The sequence below is a fragment of the Apus apus genome, chromosome 6 (genome assembly GCF_020740795.1).
Source record: "Apus apus isolate bApuApu2 chromosome 6, bApuApu2.pri.cur, whole genome shotgun sequence".
NCBI lineage: Eukaryota > Metazoa > Chordata > Aves > Apodiformes > Apodidae > Apus > Apus apus.
Window position 1 is genome coordinate 24703027 of NC_067287.1, and position 19854 is coordinate 24722880.

Here is a 19854-nt window from a genome sequence, read left to right on the forward strand (position 1 = left end):
ATTAAAGAATGGCCCTTTGATGAGAAGACAACATTGATAATGCTGGAGTAACCTAAAAAAGGATTAAAAAGGGCAAGAAACAGGTCAAGCATAATCAGGAGGACAGTTCAAAGACAAGGTTCAGGTACAAGTAGCAGATGTACTTCCAAAGTCCTGGAGCAAAAAATAAATGAATAAGAGGAAAAAGAAAAACCGGAAAGCTGGAAATTAAAACTGAGCTTGTGAACCTGGGAAAGAAAACTGTAAAAAAAAAAAAAAAAAGAGGTTTTCTAGAGAAAAAAAGTAGAACACAAAAAAAGGGGTGTGGGAAGAAAAGATGAGGAGTCAGAAATACATGAGGAAGGAAAACACTGCTGGAGACTAAAAATTAACTGCACGTAAATCAGATGGGAAATGGAATACAGATGTTTCCATTCAACATAATCATTCACTTGTGAAAAATAAGCATTTCAGTCCATGGGAAAACGAAAATTATCTTCATCTCAAGTCAGAACACAGCAATTTTAGGCTAGGAAAAAACCCAAAAAACTAGAACAAGCCTGATGACATTCCCCCCAGCACGCGGTACTAACTGCAATGCCAAAAAGCAGTATTATGTTGTTCTGTTCTGTAGATGATCCAGTTGAATCTTAATCCTCTTACTGTGAGTCAGAGCTGTGCAACAGATCCATTACTGGTATTAAGCTTACAAACACTTGTGTTGCACAGCAGTTAACGTGACCCAATAATCTGGTAATTCAACCACTGATAAAAACTGCTAAATATATTCTTGAACTCAGGCTAAATCATGCCAAAAATCTCTGTACATAAAGATTTTGGGAACAATTAACCTGCAAGAAAATCACTAAGACTACATTAGTCTCAAAACTCTTGTTCATGTTAGGCCTACCTAATTGTCTCTAGGTTTAGAATATTTTAAGTTTTTAAGTTGTGTTTAGATGACAATTCACTACTCAAAACCTGTGGAGAACAGTCTTAATGACAGAATTAAAGCAAGCTAATTTTATTATGTAAGGCCTTCCAGAAGGAAAACACAAATTACTGTATAATTATGCTTAATTTGAACAAAAGACTTTGCAATGAGAATTTTAAGTGTCACCTAATTTTTAAGGAACAGAAACTGCATTAAATGATACTTCGGTCACACTGTATAGTACCTGCTTCTCATGACAACAGCCATTCTCAGTAGGAGTTGGCACAGAGAATGAGCTCCTACCTACAGCATCTTCACTGTAAGAAACAACCAACAACAACATTATCACCTCTCCTACACTTGATCTAAATTGCAGTTTTCAAGTACATAAATAAACTTCGAAGATTCATCTAAGAGTTCAGCAAACATTTCAGAAATTTCTCAAGACTGGTTAAAGTTTTGAATCATAAGCTGCAAAGAAATAATAAAATCATCATCCTGCAATACAGGTTGCTGAAGCTTTCAGTAAAGCAGCCAAAAAAAAAAAAGTACTTTATGGCTAAAAAATAATCCTATGATTTGTTTTGATAACAAAAGCAATGGGAATCAATCCACTAAAGGCTTTAATCAGAAGACATTAATAGTGAAAGAATAAAATATTATTTTCCTTGTTTAAAAAATGGCAGTTGATTAAACCAGAAACTTCCTGCTGAGTGCAGTTTTTTATCCACATGGATAGACTTGAGCCTCATAAATCCCTAAATAATCTTTTTTGTCTGTCTGGTTGTTCCTTCTGCTCTCATACTGACCAGGAAATCTTGTTTATTTTTCTTTTTGGCCAAAAAATGCCAAAAATAACACTTCTGCATTGATATTAAAAGCATGTCATTCAGAACAGTTTCAGCTATGAATCATAACTACATCACCTCAGATTCTTCTGTTTTTAACTGGGTGGTGTGCAAACCAAAATAAATTACGTAAGTGCCACAAATGTAATATTCAAATACATAAATTCTTATTAACCAAAATATAGTAGTTTCCAATTAAGGTGATAAATGTTAATATTAAAAATTGTGATCCTTAGTGAAGTTCATACATTTTTCCAAAACAAAAGGCACTTGGAATGAATCCCTTGAATGAGATGTTAAGGGAACCAAGTAATATTGTCTAAAGACTTGACTAGACAGTTGGTGGGATACCCTATTTTGTCTACTCCAATTATTTTTTCTCTAAAGAGCCATGAAAGTCAGTGGAAACATTTCACAGATTATAGTGCTGCTGTTCATGAAGCTACTGTAGTCTAACTTACCTAGCATTGTATTTAATTGATCCCAAACATTTGCATATATATATATACACACACATATATTCAATTGACTCGTACTTTCTTGAGATGACCTGGGAATTGCTCTGAGAGATTTACTACAAAATCAGGAGTGACAATTTTTGTGTTTGCTGTGCAGAAGGAAAAACACAAACATATCTGCATATTTATTTTTGCATACAGTAACATTCATGTATTTTTAATTTGTGATTGATAGGAGAAATAGAAAGTTTCTCAAAGCTGAGAAAGAAATAAGGCCCTCCTCAGGATTATGTAATAGAAAAAGATTCATATTCAGTAAATTAGCATTCCAAAAAGTGTATGAAAAGTAACAGAATTTCATCTGTGTATGTCTGGTTATTTTTATTTGCAGCAAACAAAGGATTCACAGAAAGTAAAAGAAAATAACCTGGCAGCAAATACTAAGCCAAATCATAAAAATACCAAATAAAGAGGTGAGATAAAATTAGGTTTTTTATTCACCTAAAATTCTGACTAATGAGCTGTTTTTTGGGGCAGTTTTCTTTCCCCGTTAAATTTATTTTTTCTGACTAGATCTTGCCCACACATTAGTTAGTTGACAGATACTGCAATTACCAACAGTTGAGGAGTTCTTTGAGTAGTTACCAAACAAAATTGGTTACACAAGTTAAATCTCAGTTGTATGGTCTAGCACGTATATTCTAGATTGTTCTCCGTTCTTTGTAGATGAATTGATTTGCTGGAAAACAATTTTTTTTCTCTTTAGAAATCTTCAGCTTGTTCTTCACTGAGAATCATAATCCTATGCATGCTTAGTATTGCACTTCATGCACAGAATTAATCACAGAATTGTGAGAGTTGGAAGGGACCTCTAGAGATCATCTAATCCAACTCCCCTGGTAAAGGAGGATCCCCTAGAGCACATTACTCAGGACTACATCTAGGTGGGTCTTGAATGTCTCCAGAGAAGGGGACTCCACGATCTCCCTCGGCAGCCTGTTCCAGTGCTCTGTCACCCTCACCATAAAGAAGTCTTTCCTCATATTTCTATTAAACTTCCTGTGTTCCAGCTTGTGCCTGTTGCCCCTTGTACTATCACTGGGAATTATTGCAGAGTCTGGCTCCACCCTCCTTGCACCCACCCTTCAGATACTGATAAGCATGAGTAAGTTCTCCCCTCAGCCTTCTCTTCTCTGGGCTAAGAAGTCCCAGCTCTCTCAGCCTTCCCTCGTAAGGGAGATGCTCCAATCCCCCAATCATCTTTGTTGCCCTCTGCTAGACTCAGAACTGGACGCAGCATTGCAAGAGAGGGGGAGAATGACCTCTCTTGACCTACTGGCCACACTCTTCCCTTATGCAACCCAGGATTCCATTGGCCTTCTTGGCAACAAGGGCACATTGTTGGCTCATGGATACCAGGACTCCCAGATCCTTAGATCTGGGATTAGATAAGAATTAGAAAAGAAAATACACAACAATTATTTGAATTCCTAGTAACAAAATAGTACAAGAACTGAAAAAAACAGGCAAACCTGTTTCTGATCACTAGATTAAACCAAGTTTTCATAGAACACCTAACTGTAGGCCAGATGGCCACTTATTAGTTACTATTATATTAATAAGGTTACTTCTACATACATTGTTTCAATTAACAGAAAAGTGATAATTAAAGCCTCTAGAAAATTCACAGCTCTCTCAATTGCAACTCTCAGGATGGTAACTTACAGCTGATTGAGAAGCTGTTTATACAATTAGATGGGTATTTACATTCTACCAGAATCTAGTATTAGTACTCAACAGCAAAAAACAGTTTTCTTTGCTTGAAAACACACAAATTTTCTTATCTTACACAGTGTCTGAAGACAAAATAGACTTTGATGATCTCAGAGATTACAACAATCATACTTACAACTGCTTTGATTCAATTCACTATTATTCAAAGAGGAATGTGAAAGCAACAAAACATATTCCTTTAGTACTATGCTAAATTTCAAGATCCTTTGATAAAGTCTACAGCTGCCTGCAAACAGGAACTCCAAGATATTCAAGCTCTGAGAACGGCTGCCATGCTACAGTATTTTTGTCACAGGGTGCTTCAACAGTCCAACCAATAAACCTTTTCACACAGGCTATGAGAGAACACTGAACTGCTTGACAGAAAGGAGCAACTGCATAAGACAAATGTCTTACAAAATATGCATCAGCCTATTTGCTCTAAAGGTTGTAGGACTAATTTTGAGGAACAAAAGCTATAAGGAATCATCCTCTTTATCTGCTTGCTATACAAACTAGGTTCCAGAACAAGGATAAGGATTCTAGATACTACCATAGTTCTATTTCTTAAGAATACTAAAAACAATGGATAACAAGAAACAAGTCTTACAGTCTGGCTTTCAGGAAAGTCCATTTTCAACAATTTGTGAGCACATTCTTCAAAGTCTAAGCTGCCAAAATAGAAAAAACACTTCTCATTATCTGTGCAATAGACTACATTAAAAACATTTCAGAATTCTATGAAGATTGATTGTTAGTGCTGAAATTGCAACTGTTTTGAAAAAAAAAAAGCATTCAGACAGCTGTTGTTTTGTTGTTGTGGTTTTTAATAAATACTTTTATTTCATGAGTTTATGTCTGAAAATTAATCCAAAGTCACTACATTTGCAGACATTCTGCAAACAGGATCACTCAGGTCATTATTACATCATCTTACAAGACTTAACACAACACAAACATGTGAACTCATTTTGCACATCCTGAAAAACAAGGAAATGCAATCACCATGCATAAGCTCTAAAGGCAGTAAATAGTATATACCACACTCCTTGTACTCCTTTTCTTGCATTCTGAAAGTCTTTGGCTACCAGTAAGTCCCTCCTCCTACTCCAAGCATAAGACGAACAAGCTCAAGTATGACAAGAAAGTATTGAAGAGTAACTGAGAAATATAAAAGCCTTTCATACATCTCAATATGGTATCAATATGTTTAATGATTAATACCACAACTACATTACCTTACTCCTCAATATTGTGAGCCATGCCCACTTTTAATGATGGAATTGAGTGGCACGCAACAGCTTAATCTCTCCTTTTACCCAGGTGACACAGGAGTTACACCACCATATTTTGATTATTTGTGCCATGTACTGCAAGGGGATTTCATTCTCAAGATGACTACAAATACAGTACACTTCAGGGTTGTTATCTGTGTGCTTATTCTCCCAACAACAGGCCTAAAGAGTTTCATGCTGTGGAACTCCTTACTCTCAGAAGTGGAGAACTCTACAGCACCTCCACTTTAAGCGTGTCATGCTTTTTTCAGGAATTCTTAAGATGCTGTATAATCTGAAGATTGTTGACTTCTCTTCATTGAGATTTTTCTTACAGCAATCTTCACAGCAAAGTCCCAGTGCGCTACTAAAACATTTTTAAACAAACTGAAGTGATCTTAGAATGACCAATTGTCAAAAATGTCTGCTTTATATGATTAGGTCAGCCTCCATACAGAACACTTCCCTTTTTGTTTTCTGTTTTTTTTTATTGCACCCCTAAGAACTAAAAAAAAAAAGAGAATTCCAGATCACCCATTTCAAACTGAATTGAAGTCACGTGTACAAACTGTATTATATTTACCTTGACTGAATAGCAAGATAAATTGTACGACGGAACGAGACCAGGTTGACTTCCGTTTTGTCGTGGACAGTAACTTTTTGACCTGGGAAAGAAAAACATGGTTTTGTAAAAGCCAAAACATTAAGGCAGACATAAGCAATCTCTTAGAACAGCTCTATTTACTAAGTCTTGAGCACACTATGTAAAGCTTTTTCTAGAAATATTTAGGACTGTTTAGCAAGTTTAGGGTGTTGGGTTTTTTTAACAGAGAAAAAAAAATAATCTGTATTTGTCTCATCTGTAACTAACACCTAAGCATTTAGAAAGACAGTTAGAGGAGGGTAACTCTCCTTTTAAAGACTTTTCACAGGGCTTCATCACTGTAGTCTCTGGAATTAACTTTTCTTGTCTATATTATTAGCAAAGTATTTTATGCATAATGTAACTACATAATGCTTTATGTAGCCTCCTTGATTTTAACAGTAAGTGCTTGTTTCTGTTACAGCATTCTGCAAAGTTCAGTTCTGACCTGTAGCAAGTGTAGAAAAACGAGTTCCAAACCACAAAAATCCTGGCAACATGTTCATTCATAAGGTATCTACTAGTCCTTCATTCTTTTAAAGTTTAGTAATAGCTCAATTGTTGAAAAGTTATGTAAATTCTGAAGTTTTTTAAGTCTGGAAGCTACACTCTTGTAAAATACTCCAGCAAATTGGTGAGGAAATCCATCCTTGGGTATTCTACAAGAACAAGACTTGGCTGGCATTTCAATTACTCACACAGTCTGCACAAACACTTCAGTTAGGATCATCCATCTGTTTTTTTACTGGGAGTCAAATACGTAATTTGAAAATGTGTAAACACTGACTGATTCCACATTGAAGATCAAGAAAGGGGCTAAACTGAACTAAGAAGTGAGATAAAGAAGATGTAAAAACTGTTGCAAGAAAACCCATTCTGATTTTGAAAGTGACTTAAAAATACAATGGAGCACTAGAAAGTGCCCAGAAAGGTTGTCTTTGCTAGGTGTTAAGTGTTTTCACATTTGTTATTTTTCATTTTACATCCGCAAGGCTTTTTCAGGTGAAACGGATACAGTCAAGAACAATCAGACAAAGTTGCTTTTTCTTTTCTGCCTTTGCTGAATGCTTCCTTTCAGACCATTATTTTTAGGCTTTTGCTAGTAAACACTTAGATCATCTGAGAAGAATTTAAGATTAAAACAAACCTTAACATTTAAACATTCTTAGTTTTGCTAAAGTGTAACAAGTTAAGCTTTTCCTTCCTGTTTCATCTACAACCAATCAATCACTAGTGTCTGTCATACACTTACCATCTCCATCCTCCTCTTCATCCTCCTCTTCATCTTCTTCACTACTTCCACCCTCTTGATCTGCTTCAGATTCACTGTCACCTTCATCAAGAATTTCTGGAAAAGCAGTATCCCAGAGTAAAGGCATATAGACCACAGTAGTTTCATGACCAAAAAAACTTGATCTAACGCCTAAGAGTGGAAGGCCATCCCAGGTGGAGAATGGGGCAGAGCCACTAAAAGAGGTATGTCATAAACAAATGAAAATGCAGCTGAAACAATACTGAAGAAAACAGCAGGAATACACTGAAAAGCCTAATGAGGAACTGAAAGACAGTTATCTGGGACACAAATATCACCCAACGTTAAATCATAAAGGTTGGTAACAAGAATTGGATAAATAAACACCCTGTAGGTGCAGAACTATATAAATATTTTTATATATATATATATATATATATATATATATAAAAAACTCGTGTATACACACACCCCATTACCTTTCTTCAGCATTTTGTATTTCTCTTCATTTTCCATAAAGTTCGGATCCATCTTGAACACATCTTTAGAATAAAAGAGAAACCTTATTTAAAATACAAAATCAAAAGAACAATGGATATTTTATCTTAAACTTGTTTTCATGGAGAATGCAGTCATAGAACTGTCTTCCCTTTCTAACTTACTAAGAACATCCTCTGGGTTGTAGTCATCTTCTAATGGCAACATATGTGTAAACTGGTCCTCCTCTTCCACTAGATCTAACCCCTCTGGAATGACGGGATGATCCTTGAAGCCATCCTTCCGTACAGCAAACATGACTTCTATCATATACTGAACACGCATATCAATCTTAGATTCATGCAGAATGTGTCGAAGACGGTCAAAGATTGCTTTGGAAAAAGACAGAAATGAAAATGTGAAAAGTATTTCCTAATACAAACACCCAAAAGACACATGTTCTGGCTAATTATACTTACCATTGATACCTCTAGGAGAAACTTCTGTTAATTTGAGCCCACTCTCTTTAATAAATCCAATTGCTACTTCAATACTATCATCAGTAGGCCTTTCAAGAAGCAAAGTGAGCATTTCCAAACATAAAACCTCATGAGCCTAAGGAAAGAATATCAGTAAATAATTAGCATGTACAATATTACACTATTACAGTGATTTACGTAACAGCAGTCTGGCCTTTCAGGATGCTACAACGCACTTTTTAATCACATACACAAGGTGACTTTAGTGGGACAGAGCTAATTAAGAGGAAGTAAACATTTCTAATACGATTTTACCACCTGTATTTACACCAGTTTTGTAGTGAACGTGACTATGCTACTGAAATGAAAAAGCAAGCAATGAAAAGCACTTTATTATTAAAGAAAAAGATAGAATGCATTTCCAAGGTGCAAATGAAACACCACTTACATTACAGAAACGAGCTCTAAGTGCATTGTGTTTATAATTAAAACAGGTCTTCCAGGATCAGGAACATAATGGCACATCTTGGCTTAGTCTCCTCTTTACCAAAATGCTGTATATTGCCTATGCATTCCTGAAACACTTAAATTGGGGCATCCTAATTTCTAACATGTAAGAGGCATGGAGCTGGATACAAATTTGATTTAGATGCAACTGCATCTAGTTCTGCCTAAACAGATGTTTAAGTCAGATGGCAGTGTTGCAAGAAAACTCTGCTGTCTCGAAACTAAAGAAATCACCATCCAGGATTTGGATTGAGTAGAAAAATGAAGTAACATACCACATTCTGATTCATCAAATGAGCAACAAATTTTGAAGATGTTAGACAGAGTTGCTGCAAAAGAAATAAAATAGGAATTTTAAACACATCATATATGGAAGAAAAAATTTGCAACTCAGACATACTAATTACAGATGTGCGCATTTCACAAACTAAGCAATGAAACTAACTATTTTGGGATATGGATACTGTTCCTAATTAGGGCTGTACACTTGAAAAAACCCCAAACAAAAACTATCCAAGTACCAACCCAGAACAGGCTGTCAAGCTTTTATGTAATTTGAATGCACCTGGCACAAAGTTAACACAGCAGAATTACAAGTTTTAGCACGCAGCTTCTTCACGTTATACATACCTTATCATTTCTTCGATATCCTTTGCGAAAATTCAGTATCAATCTCTTAAGAATCAATTCACCAATATTTGGAAACTTTGAATTGATAATTGCCACAAGAGCTGCATATACATGGGTAAAAATTGGAGAGGCACTCTGAGCTTGCAAAATGGATCTAGATAGCAAACCCCTGTAAACACAAGTAAGTTTAAGATGTTTCTGGTAAAAAACATTTAGTATTTTTATTAAGTACATTTCAAATAAAATAGTAAATTTGAAATAGTCAGAAGATAACAGATGATAATTTTTAAACCGTTGTTTATCATATCACAAACAGGGTTTCGCGAAATGTGCTGCCCAAATGTATCTGAGCTGAAAAATTCTTAAGCCGATACCGTATCTTTCATTAAGCGTTGTTCCTATTGTAAGTTCCTTTGAAAAGGAAAAGCCACTCTTCATCTTGTATCCTACAACTGGCTCTTTTTTAACCCTAATACAGGCTAGTCTTAGCTTTGAAATTTCTATGATTGTGCTATTTCTTTTCCTCAGTTAAAAAATAATCCTGATTGTAACAGAAAAAACATCAGCTTTCAAATGGTTAAAAAAACCACCACCAACACAGAATTGTGTTCTATTATAACGGTAATTTGAACAAGCAAAACAAACTTCCAAGAAATAAGAACTGGATTTCCATAAAAGGTCTCTGACAATAAAGATCTACCTAGCAGTAATAAAACTGAATGTCCAGTAAAATCAGAATGAGCAAAGCAGTGGCTTGCAATGCTTTTCTCAAACCAAACTGTGTACTTTCAACATAATATTTTGGATCTGAGAACTGATTATAAAAGACTACTACTTAAAGCCTAAATTAATGTAGACAAAGGCCCATGAGATAATAATTCTTTTATTACACTAACAGTCTCACCTACATTTATATAGCGACTAACATCTGAAAAGAATCTGAGACTTTTCTCCATCCCAGTTTTGCTTTTTCTAATGCTTTAGCACATAGAATTTTACTTATGCTGAGTTACTCCATTTCAAATGGTTGGGGGAGTGAAAGCCCTCCAAATACGAATCTTCAAAGTGTACACTGGCATACAAACCCTTATTTTCTCTGTGGTCTACTGAAATATTAAAAACACCTCCTGCATGGTACTAAATACAAACTGCATAAGGACCTTATTCCTACTCACTTTGGAGGTGTCAAACAGAGTAGAACTCATTTCTTACTAGCACACTGGAACAAGAGTATTTCCTTTTGAAACCATCAGTTACTTCTCACAAACTGGAACTGCTCTGGTTCACATCCTATTTATCCACTACTTAGAAAACTCAGAAAAGCACTTAACAGCTAAGTAAAGCTTAATGTAATTATTGTGATATGTACCTTTGTGAGAATTTGGAAGTAAAAATTAACTGTAAGAAGGGAAATGGTGACACTTTCCATCTACACTATTTTTAAATTTATTAGCTTATAAGTCACACACACAAATCACACATTAGAACAAAGTAGCCTAAGGTTAATTTTAAAATCTGACTAACATTCCTACTCTACACTTAGCACACACAGTGAGGTACACATGACCAGCATGCATATTGGCAGAAAAGGAAAACGTTTTTTTTTAAATACTAAGACTTACCTTCCACGAACAATATTTTCCTGAAGCAGCTCATGAATGATATTTTCTATGTTAGAAACGTTCACTTTATTGACAAGACCATTGATTGACTTCTTAAGGGCTTCCCAACTCATCCTCTGATATGCCAAGCTATTACAAGGGTATAAAAACTATTAATGCCTAAATTTGAAGTAGCACTGAGTGAATTTATACACATATCTCTCAAAATGTGAATGTAAACTTTAATCACTAAAATAGTTAAGAAAATACTCACTGCTGAAATGTGAGAACTAGTTCACAACTACACATTTAACTATTAGGAAATCAATGAACCAACATGATATATCAAAATGTAATTCCTCACAAATACGGTATAACCCAGTACGTTTAGTTTTCCAAGATACTGCAAAAAATGCTCGGTTATGTTCTGTACCTCATTTTTCCATTTACAGCAGACATTAGTACAGTCATAATCTTGACACTCTTACCTTTCTTCTGATAAAGATATACTTTCAGAAGAACTATCATGGCCCTCAAAAGGTATCCCATTTTCACCAACATTCACTAAAATCCTTTACTGTTTCTGCTTTTCAGTAAGAATTTTAACACACTACTTTCAACTCACCTGTTTTTATCAGTAATTTGCTCTTGCATCATCCTGAGCTTGGCAGGCGGAATGTATGCACCGCCTGTACGAGTAAGGATTGGATCCACTTCCTCTTTCTTCTTCTTTGAAGTTGCCTCATCATGAGCAAGTGAGCTCTGGCCTGTTGACCTCTCTGGACTCCAATGGTCAGGTGACGAGTATCTTCTCTGTTTCCTTCGATCAGATTCTCTCTCTTCCCATTTTTCATGGTGTCTCTCTCTCCCCCTTTCCATCCTTCTACAAAAAAATCCCACAAAAACACAACCTAAACATCAAGAGTTCATGAAAAGTTTTCTTTTTATTTTTTGAAATAAATATTTTATGAATGGTTAAGAAAGGGCTTGATACCTTCCTTCTGAAGCTCTGTCATCATAGTATTCCCTTCTAGAATATTCCTGATCATATCTGCTGTCATCACAGTGTTTTCTCCTCCTGGGAGATGGAGACCTGTCACGCTCTGTATCCCTATTCACAAGGCAAGACACAAAATTCTTAGTAATAGGCTTAGAAAAGGAATGCTATTAATATCTACTTGCAAGACAATGTTAGAATACAGATCTGTTCCACTTCTGCAACCTGAGTGTCAATACACACATCATTCAAATACAAGATGCTCCTTTCATAACAATTTGTCAGAAAAAAAATTTAAAAAAAGCACAGAAGGAAGCTCCTCTTAGAACTTAAAATTAAATGCTAAATGGTAATAACATCAAATACAAAAAAAATTCAGCACTGCACACTCCTTGGAACACAAGCATCCATTTGCTTTATCTACTTTTGCCCATGTACCATAAGACAGAATAGACACTTAGGAAAAAAAAAAATCTTACTGTGCTTAGTACAAGAGGTTTCTTTCCTATTAAAATGTGTAATTAAAAGTAAAATGTTAACAGTTCATCTCATGCCTCAGTAGAATGCACTTCAAATTACTTTTCCACCTCCTGCTGGCATTAGTAATCTTCTTTAAAGTGATAACTGTGGGATCAGTAATATGTGAGGGCAAACAAAAAACTGGCATCTCATTTCCATTTTCAAGCCCTGTGACAATTTAAGTGAATGCTAAAAAAAATTTTTAAGACTTAGTTTTAATAACAAATCCATTTAATTACTGTTACATTGACATGCAAGTATTTTATTAAACCTACACTTATTTTTCATTGCTCAGTTATGGTAATATATAAAAAGCAACAAAACCTAGTTTTTGGGGGTTTTTTAACATATCTAACTTGCTATGTGAACTATATATTCAGAACTGTATGATATAAAAATGAATCACTTTACCTGTCCTCTGGAGACAAACTTCTTTGGTGAGAACTGTAGTTTTCCCTCCTTTCATTACCAGAACCATGCTTTAAGAAAACAGAAAGAAAAATATCAAGTACCGACATTATGTATTAATTACTGTGAGCATCTGTATCTTGAATTCAAAGTGTTCCCCAGTCCTTTAAAAGAAGTAAAGGCCATCAAATAAAACTAATGACAGTCAGTTATGACAAGGAGAGCCGGTTCTAAATAATAAGTAGTTAAGCAGCTGGACCCCTGCTACAGTTGTCCTATTCCTTAACTACGCAAGGCATCTGAGGCCCATTACTGCTGGAGATGAGTAGATGAACCTCCAGTCTGCCTTTCCTGCTTCCTTCTTCCATAAGCCATTTTATACTTTGTTGCATCATGTGCAAGAGCATGAGGAGTCTTTCCCCCTCTACTCTGCCCTGGTCAGGCCACAGCTGGAATACTGCATCGAGTTCTGCGCTCCACAGTTCAAGAGACAGGGAACTACTAGAGAGAGTCTAGAGGAGGGTGACAAAGATGACAGGGAACTGGAACTTCTCTCCTATGAGGAAAGGCTGGGAGAGCGGGGACTCTCTAGCCTGGAGATGAGAAGGCTGAGGGGAACCACCTTATCAGTGTATATAAGTATCTAAAGGGTGGGTGCAAGGAAGATGGGACAGGGTCTTCTCAGCAGTTCCCAGTGTCAGAACGAGTGGAAATGGGTACAAGTTGGAACATAGGAAGTTCCATTTAAATATGAGGAAAAACTCCTTTACAGTGAGGGTGACAGAGCACTGGAACAGCCTGACCAGGGACCTTGTGGAGTCTCCATCTCTGGAGATATTCAAAACCCATCTGGATGCAGTGCTGTGTAAAGTGGTCTAGGTTATTCTACTCCACTGGGAGAGTTGGATTAGATGATCTCTAGAGGTCCCTTCCAACTCCATCGATTCTGTGATTCTACCACTTCTTGTTTGAAGAGTGTTTCCTCTCTCCTAAAGATGACCTTTATTGCATAATTTCTCCTTACCTTCCTCCTTTTTACTAACTGTGATTTATTTTCCCATTTGCATATTACAAACATCTGAGTTACACTGTTCCACTTGACAGATCCTGGAAGTAAATTTAATTCTAGATTTTTTTTAAATGTAATTCTGGAGGATTGTTTAGTTAAAGTGATACAGATTAAAATAATTCACAGCAAATTCTGGAGGCTGAACCATGACATATTTCTAGATGCAGTCACACAAAAAAATGAGGGCATGACAGTACCTACAACACACACAGAAAGATATTCACTTCATCAAGATGCTTCAAAACTACCTTGGGACAGATAAGAAGCAGCTTTTATGACCTTTGTACTTTAATTGCAATGGTCTTCTCTTACCTTAAAATATTATGATTTCTCAGAACCGCAATTTCATGTTATCAGCCAGTGATCAGTTGTGAAATAGGTAACAATTCACCTTGATGCATAAACTCATCGCAAGGATTCGCTCATGCACCTCGACTAAACTTTCTGCAGAAACACACATCTAATCTGTTGAAGTGGCATTCTGTCCATTAACATGCTAGTACACTAGTTTTTGATCCAGCAAAGAACCAGTGAAAACTGTTGGTTAGTAGATACAATGACACCTCCTTCATAAGCAGACCCTGATGGACAGTTATACCAAATGATCTCCAAAAACTTAATGGGAAAGAAAACTGTATTTACTAAATGGCAAGTGTGGTGCTTCTAATGAGCTGTGCAAGTAAACCCAACATGAACTGCAGTTTCCTAAGTAAGTAATAGCAACACAAAGACTGAAAGCATCATCCTATCAACAGACTAATGAGGTTGACTTGCTCTTACACAAATTGGGGGGTTTGTATACATATACATATGTTTTTGAGGCCACTATACAATATCCTAGAATATCACCCTCCTTAGGACACATTTCTAACCCTGTTGAAATTATTCCCAGTATTATCTTGCCTGAACCAAGAAAATTATACCAAACAAATGTATTGCATTATTTACTGGGAGTACGCATCCCTACAAAAGTAGGGTCCGTCTCACAATTTAATTCCAGAGTAACAATACATTTGGTTTAAAAGCTAGTACAAGAAACTCATTTTCAGCAATGTTTTCTTCTCCTTTCAGTACTCACTTGTGGGACTATACAGTTCAGTAAATTACTGAAATGATTCAAGGTTAAAGAAGCCCTTAAGTCACTAATTTTTTCCCAAAATAATATAACGCAAGATTGTATCCTAAGCTTCCAAGAAAGCAGTAATAAAATTTTGAAAAACACAGAACAGTTACTGTACGTAAATAATAGCTATTAGATGGAAGAAATGTGTCTTTTTAGGGTGATGCATTCTCCTAAGTTCTACATCATCTGCCTCGGCCCAAGCAGATCCAAAAAGACAAGTGTTCACAGAAATAAAATTGTGTTACAAATGTCTCAGTATTTGCCAGTTCTCAAGTCTCCTTGAAGAAGCAGGTATGTCTGCTGAAGAATGTGTCACCCCCAGGTCTCTGTGACCAGGCTTTCTGCCACAAGTTAGTCATCTTCCTTGTCTATTTTGATCAAAATAATTAACTGAGAGTCCAAGCAGTGTGCTTTTCCTAACTGGCTTATTTAGACAGACAGTGGAACACTACCATAACCACCAGATTAGGAAGATGTGAGAACATACCGAACTACCCCTCAAGCATTAAAAACCTATTAAAAACCACTCAAGTCAGAAAAGTAGGAAGAAGAGTGAAGAAGCTTATGCAGGGTCAAACTCTAGAAACACAGGCAGAGAAACACCAGAGATTTGAGACAGTGCACGAGAAAAATATTGCTCTGCTAACCTGTCCCAAATTTAGTGTAATTTACAAACATGGCATTTCTAAACCATTGTATTAGGAGAGTCATTTTAAAGCAATTTTTTTCTCTTGCATCATAAAAATCACTCCCATGCATCTAGAATTGTACCACACAACTTTTAAAAGGGAAAGATTCAACTTTCACAGTAAGAAACACAGTTGCCACATCAACTGTAACATCCTGTCTCTTTAGCTTCTCATTTTAACATCGTTGTTAATCTTTCAACACCTGTTTTCTCCATTCCTCCACATGCTTATGATCACTGTTGAGCCATCACACAGTCACTTTACACCAAGTACTTCATTAGCATATGCTAATAATGTTAAAAACTTCCAGCGTTAGGACAACAAGTGCTAGAAATAGCTGTAATTCACTGGCTTCCTAGTAATATTTCTCTTGTAAACAGCTGCTGTCGATGACGGAGGTTGTTTGCTTTATATTCAGGGGCTTTATTTAACATCAACTACAAACCTAATCACCAGCCATAAGGGAATTACGAAAGCCTGCAGTTTAGGTTTAAGAACACTTACATTTACTTGTGTCACCCTGCTCTTCATCTTGACGTCCTACTTTTTACGGAGTTCTGAACGCAGAGCAACGAGACAATCCAAGATGGAGCTCAGTGTATGAGCAACATTTCACCTGCAACACACAGAAAACTGAACAGCGCGCACAGTGCAGGCCCCTGCGCTTTCCCTGTGCTCCTTGTGCTCGCGTAACTCCTTAAAACAAAACAAGCCGCTCCGGGGCAGAGCTCCCGAGGGCACGCAGCGCCTGCGGGAGGCACCACCCGGGCAGCCTGCAGCTGCCCCGCACCGCGGCCCGCAGGGCCCCGGCGGGCAGGCCGCGCCGGAGGTGCCGGAATCCTGCGCGGGAACGCGCGGACGGACCTGCCGGGGCGCGGCGCCCGGGCCCCCGCGCTGCGGAGGGAAGGGGGGCGGGAAGGGGGGAAGGGGCAACGCAGCGGGGCCGCCCGCGCCCCGCGCCCCGCACTCACCGCGCCCCGCCAGCAGCAGCGTCACTTCCGGCGGCGCGGGGCAGGCGCGAGGCATGGCGGGAAGCGCGGGGCTGCGGCGGCCGCGCGCCCCGCCGCCATCTTGCGCGCGCGCGGGGCTGCCCGCCCGTCGTGAAGGGGGGGGGGTGCGCGTGACGGGGGGGGGTGCGGGGGGCGGGGCCGCCGGCAGCGCGAGGGGGGCGGGGCAGCGCGAGGGGGCGGGGCAGCGCGAGGGGGGCGGGCAGCGCGAGGGGGGCGGGCAGCGCGAGGGGGCGGGCAGCGCGAGGGGGCGGGCAGCGCGAGGGGGCGGGGCAGCGCGAGGGGGCGGGGCAGCGCGAGGGGGCGGGCAGCGCGAGGGGGCGGGCAGCGCGAGGGGGCGGGCAGCGCGAGGGGGCGGGCAGCGCGAGCCGCCGCTCTCAGCCGCAGCGCCGGCTGCCGGGGGCACGGCGGCGGCACGCGCCCCCGGGTGGAGAACGCACCGGGTTCCTGGCGGCACCCGCGGCGGTGCCGTGCGCGCTCTCACTGCGCTGGCGTGAAGGAAGAAAAGCTGCCCAGAATGTTCCAGCAACGGTGTGAAGTTTACTGAATTTGCTGAGCGAACCTAACGCAGCCGCCCCGCGAGCAGCAGGCCCCGCACACGCGGCGCCAGGCGGACGGGAGCTGCGGGTGGGAGAGCGCTGGAGCGGTGCGGGGCGCTCGGGAGACGGCGCCGCCCGGGGGTGACCAGGCTGGCAGGGCGACTCCGCCTTGCGGGGGCTCTTTGCCTCCAACAGGTCGCGGTAACGGAGCGCCCGGGCTTGGCGTGGGCGCCGCGGTGTTTGGGTTGTGGAAAGGAACTGAATGCACAGCGAGGGGAAAAGAAAGAGAAAAAGGTCTTAACGTGTTTACGGTTCATTTCCAGCTCTTGCCAGATAATGAAAATAAACTCGGAGAGGTCACAGCAGACCCGGGTCAGAAAGGTTCATCCAGCCAAGAGCCAGGTGGCTCCTGCAGGGACGTCCGAAGGAGCCGCGCGGCAGTGCCCGGCGCGTCCCGGTGCGTGTCCAGTGGGACCTGGAAGGTGTCGAGGGGAAGAAAGTGGCAACTTGGTAGGAGCAGCTCTGGAAAAGCAGTACTCACCATTTCTCTTTTGGAACCGGAAGGAGCAGCACATCAATGGTAGAGTGATTCTGATGAGCCATGGTGTGCGCTGGCCTGACGCCAGCTCACAGCCAGAAACACAGTGTTACCTGCTAATGCGTTCCTTCCACAGCTGAAATTTGCTTAGCTGTGATATTCATAGACCAGTCCACAAGATTGTATCCCAGGAGTAGCAGGTATTTGCCTGCAGCATTCGTACAAGGACTGGGGGATGTAATGAGTTTTATTCCTGTTCCCCCTTCCCTTCCTGTGAGAACTACACCCTCTACTATGTGCTCTGGTTGTGGGAGTGGGGAAATGTCTCCTTTACTTCTTCCCAACTAGGTAGCTGTCCAGAGGGACATGTTTTCTGAAGTATTGTAGAGTCCTTGCCCTGTCTCAAGCCCCAGGGGCAGCCCAGGTGACCAGATCTGAGGCCCAGAAGCTGGGGGACTCCTTGTGCTTAGTGTCGTGTAGCCTTCCTCTGCCACATTTCAGAGCCCTGATGCACTGCCTTGGTCCTCTAGGTTGGTGAGACAGTCTGATTAAGTTTTTAGTGACTGTGGTTCTAAAACCTGAAAAACTCAAGTCCTCCCTAGCATTTTGTAAAGCAAGAAGGGACCGGATAGCTGAACCACTGGCTTCACGTGTAGAGTGACTAAGAAGGGCATAAGGGCTTAATCTCCTCTCTGTGTTGTGATGCTGGCCAGTCTCACACGCCAGACAACAGTGTGGGGAAACAGTATGCACGGGGGAAAGAAACAGAGATGCATTAGTTCCTGAAACAACAGGAAAATGTTATGCAGAAAACCAGCTAATTCAATGTACCACAAAGTATGGAATAAACATCACATCAAAATGGTGAACTAAAGGAAGCAAAATGAAGATGTGTCATTTAAAAAACAAACAAACAAACAAAAAACAAAACACAAAAAGGCAAAAAACCCTAAACTTCAAAATTTATTTCACAAAGTTCTGTAAGAATAACTTTAGAAAGTAGAAATCCTATTCTGTGCCTATTTTTGAGGATAAACCCTTCAATACAGAGTTATTGGAAATCTTCTGTTGACTCATTCTGTCATTGCTTAGACTACAAATTTTAAGCTCCCCACTTCTTTGGAAAGCATAGTTCTTACTATCTCCTTGGTACTTTCTAAAAATTATTTACTGTCAAGAATCACATAATTTTTTTCTTGTTCACAACAGCTCATGCTTACATGCAGTTGCTGGAAGAGCTGCCATTTTAAAATGACCTTTCAGGACACTGATTTGCATTCTTTATTATTCATCAGTCTCACTCTTCTGTGAGCTCTTAATGTATAACCCATGTGAGTCAGTTCCTTTGGGGGAATGATACAAGGCTTCTGCTTTTGGAGCAGATGTTGGTTTAAGATGTTGGTTTTTTTAAAAAAAAGCTAGTTACTGAAAGGATGGGGATATTTGTTACTCAATAACAAGGGAACTTTTACTTAAATACATGCTTAAATTCACGCACATAGAGCACTAGATGAGAGTGTTAAAAACTTAGTTGTGCTTAAGTGTTTAACACTTCACATTTTATTCGTTCTCATCAATATGGCAAATCAGTTTGTATTTTGTGAGAATTCTCTTGCGAATAGGCTACTGAAACAAAATGGTTTTAAATCCTAGTGATGCAAACCACCTCCTTATTGCACCCTGTGGATTGCTTTGCAAAATGAGGACTACAACGTCCACTATGCCCAATCCTTGCTTGAAGTGAAGTGTGGGGCTGGCAAATTTGCAGAGCTGGGACCTAGCAGCTGTAATTTAAAAGTACCATTTGTCCACAGAATTTATTCTCGTATTGAGTATACATTATATAATAAATATGAGGCTGGGATATATATTTTTTTAATGCAAATATAGGAAAACATTTTAATCATGGTAAATTTCATGCAGTCATATAATTTATTTAAAATTCAGATCCAGCATTTCATTCTGCAATGGTAAAGGGATGCCATTAAGAGTCCACTGTCACTGGCATTTTGTGAAGAAATACTGGTTTTCATGAAGACCCCTAGACAGTTTGGTTGGCTTACAAAATATGTAAAGGAGGGAACAGATGAAGTACATAATCAAATGATGG

The 19854-nt window shown here is 39.3% G+C and overlaps 1 protein-coding gene across 1 annotated transcript in view; it reads right to left on the bottom strand.

Annotated features, from left to right (window-relative positions):
* CWC22 (CWC22 spliceosome associated protein homolog) overlaps positions 1-16711 on the bottom strand; it is a 33673-nt gene extending 16962 nt beyond the window's left edge. Inside the window, exons 1-14 of the mRNA XM_051623205.1 lie at positions 16632-16711; positions 16165-16276; positions 12783-12850; positions 11850-11966; positions 11481-11738; positions 10877-11005; positions 9255-9423; positions 8900-8953; positions 8118-8253; positions 7824-8030; positions 7641-7703; positions 7162-7257; positions 5850-5931; positions 4603-4663 (exon numbers count right to left, since the gene is read on the bottom strand). Coding sequence (XP_051479165.1) covers positions 4603-4663; positions 5850-5931; positions 7162-7257; positions 7641-7703; positions 7824-8030; positions 8118-8253; positions 8900-8953; positions 9255-9423; positions 10877-11005; positions 11481-11738; positions 11850-11966; positions 12783-12850; positions 16165-16191 — 1467 coding nt within the window. The 5' untranslated portion in view covers positions 16192-16276; positions 16632-16711. The remainder of the gene's footprint in view (positions 1-4602; positions 4664-5849; positions 5932-7161; positions 7258-7640; positions 7704-7823; positions 8031-8117; positions 8254-8899; positions 8954-9254; positions 9424-10876; positions 11006-11480; positions 11739-11849; positions 11967-12782; positions 12851-16164; positions 16277-16631) is intronic.
* Between the last annotated feature and the right edge of the window lie 3143 nt (positions 16712-19854).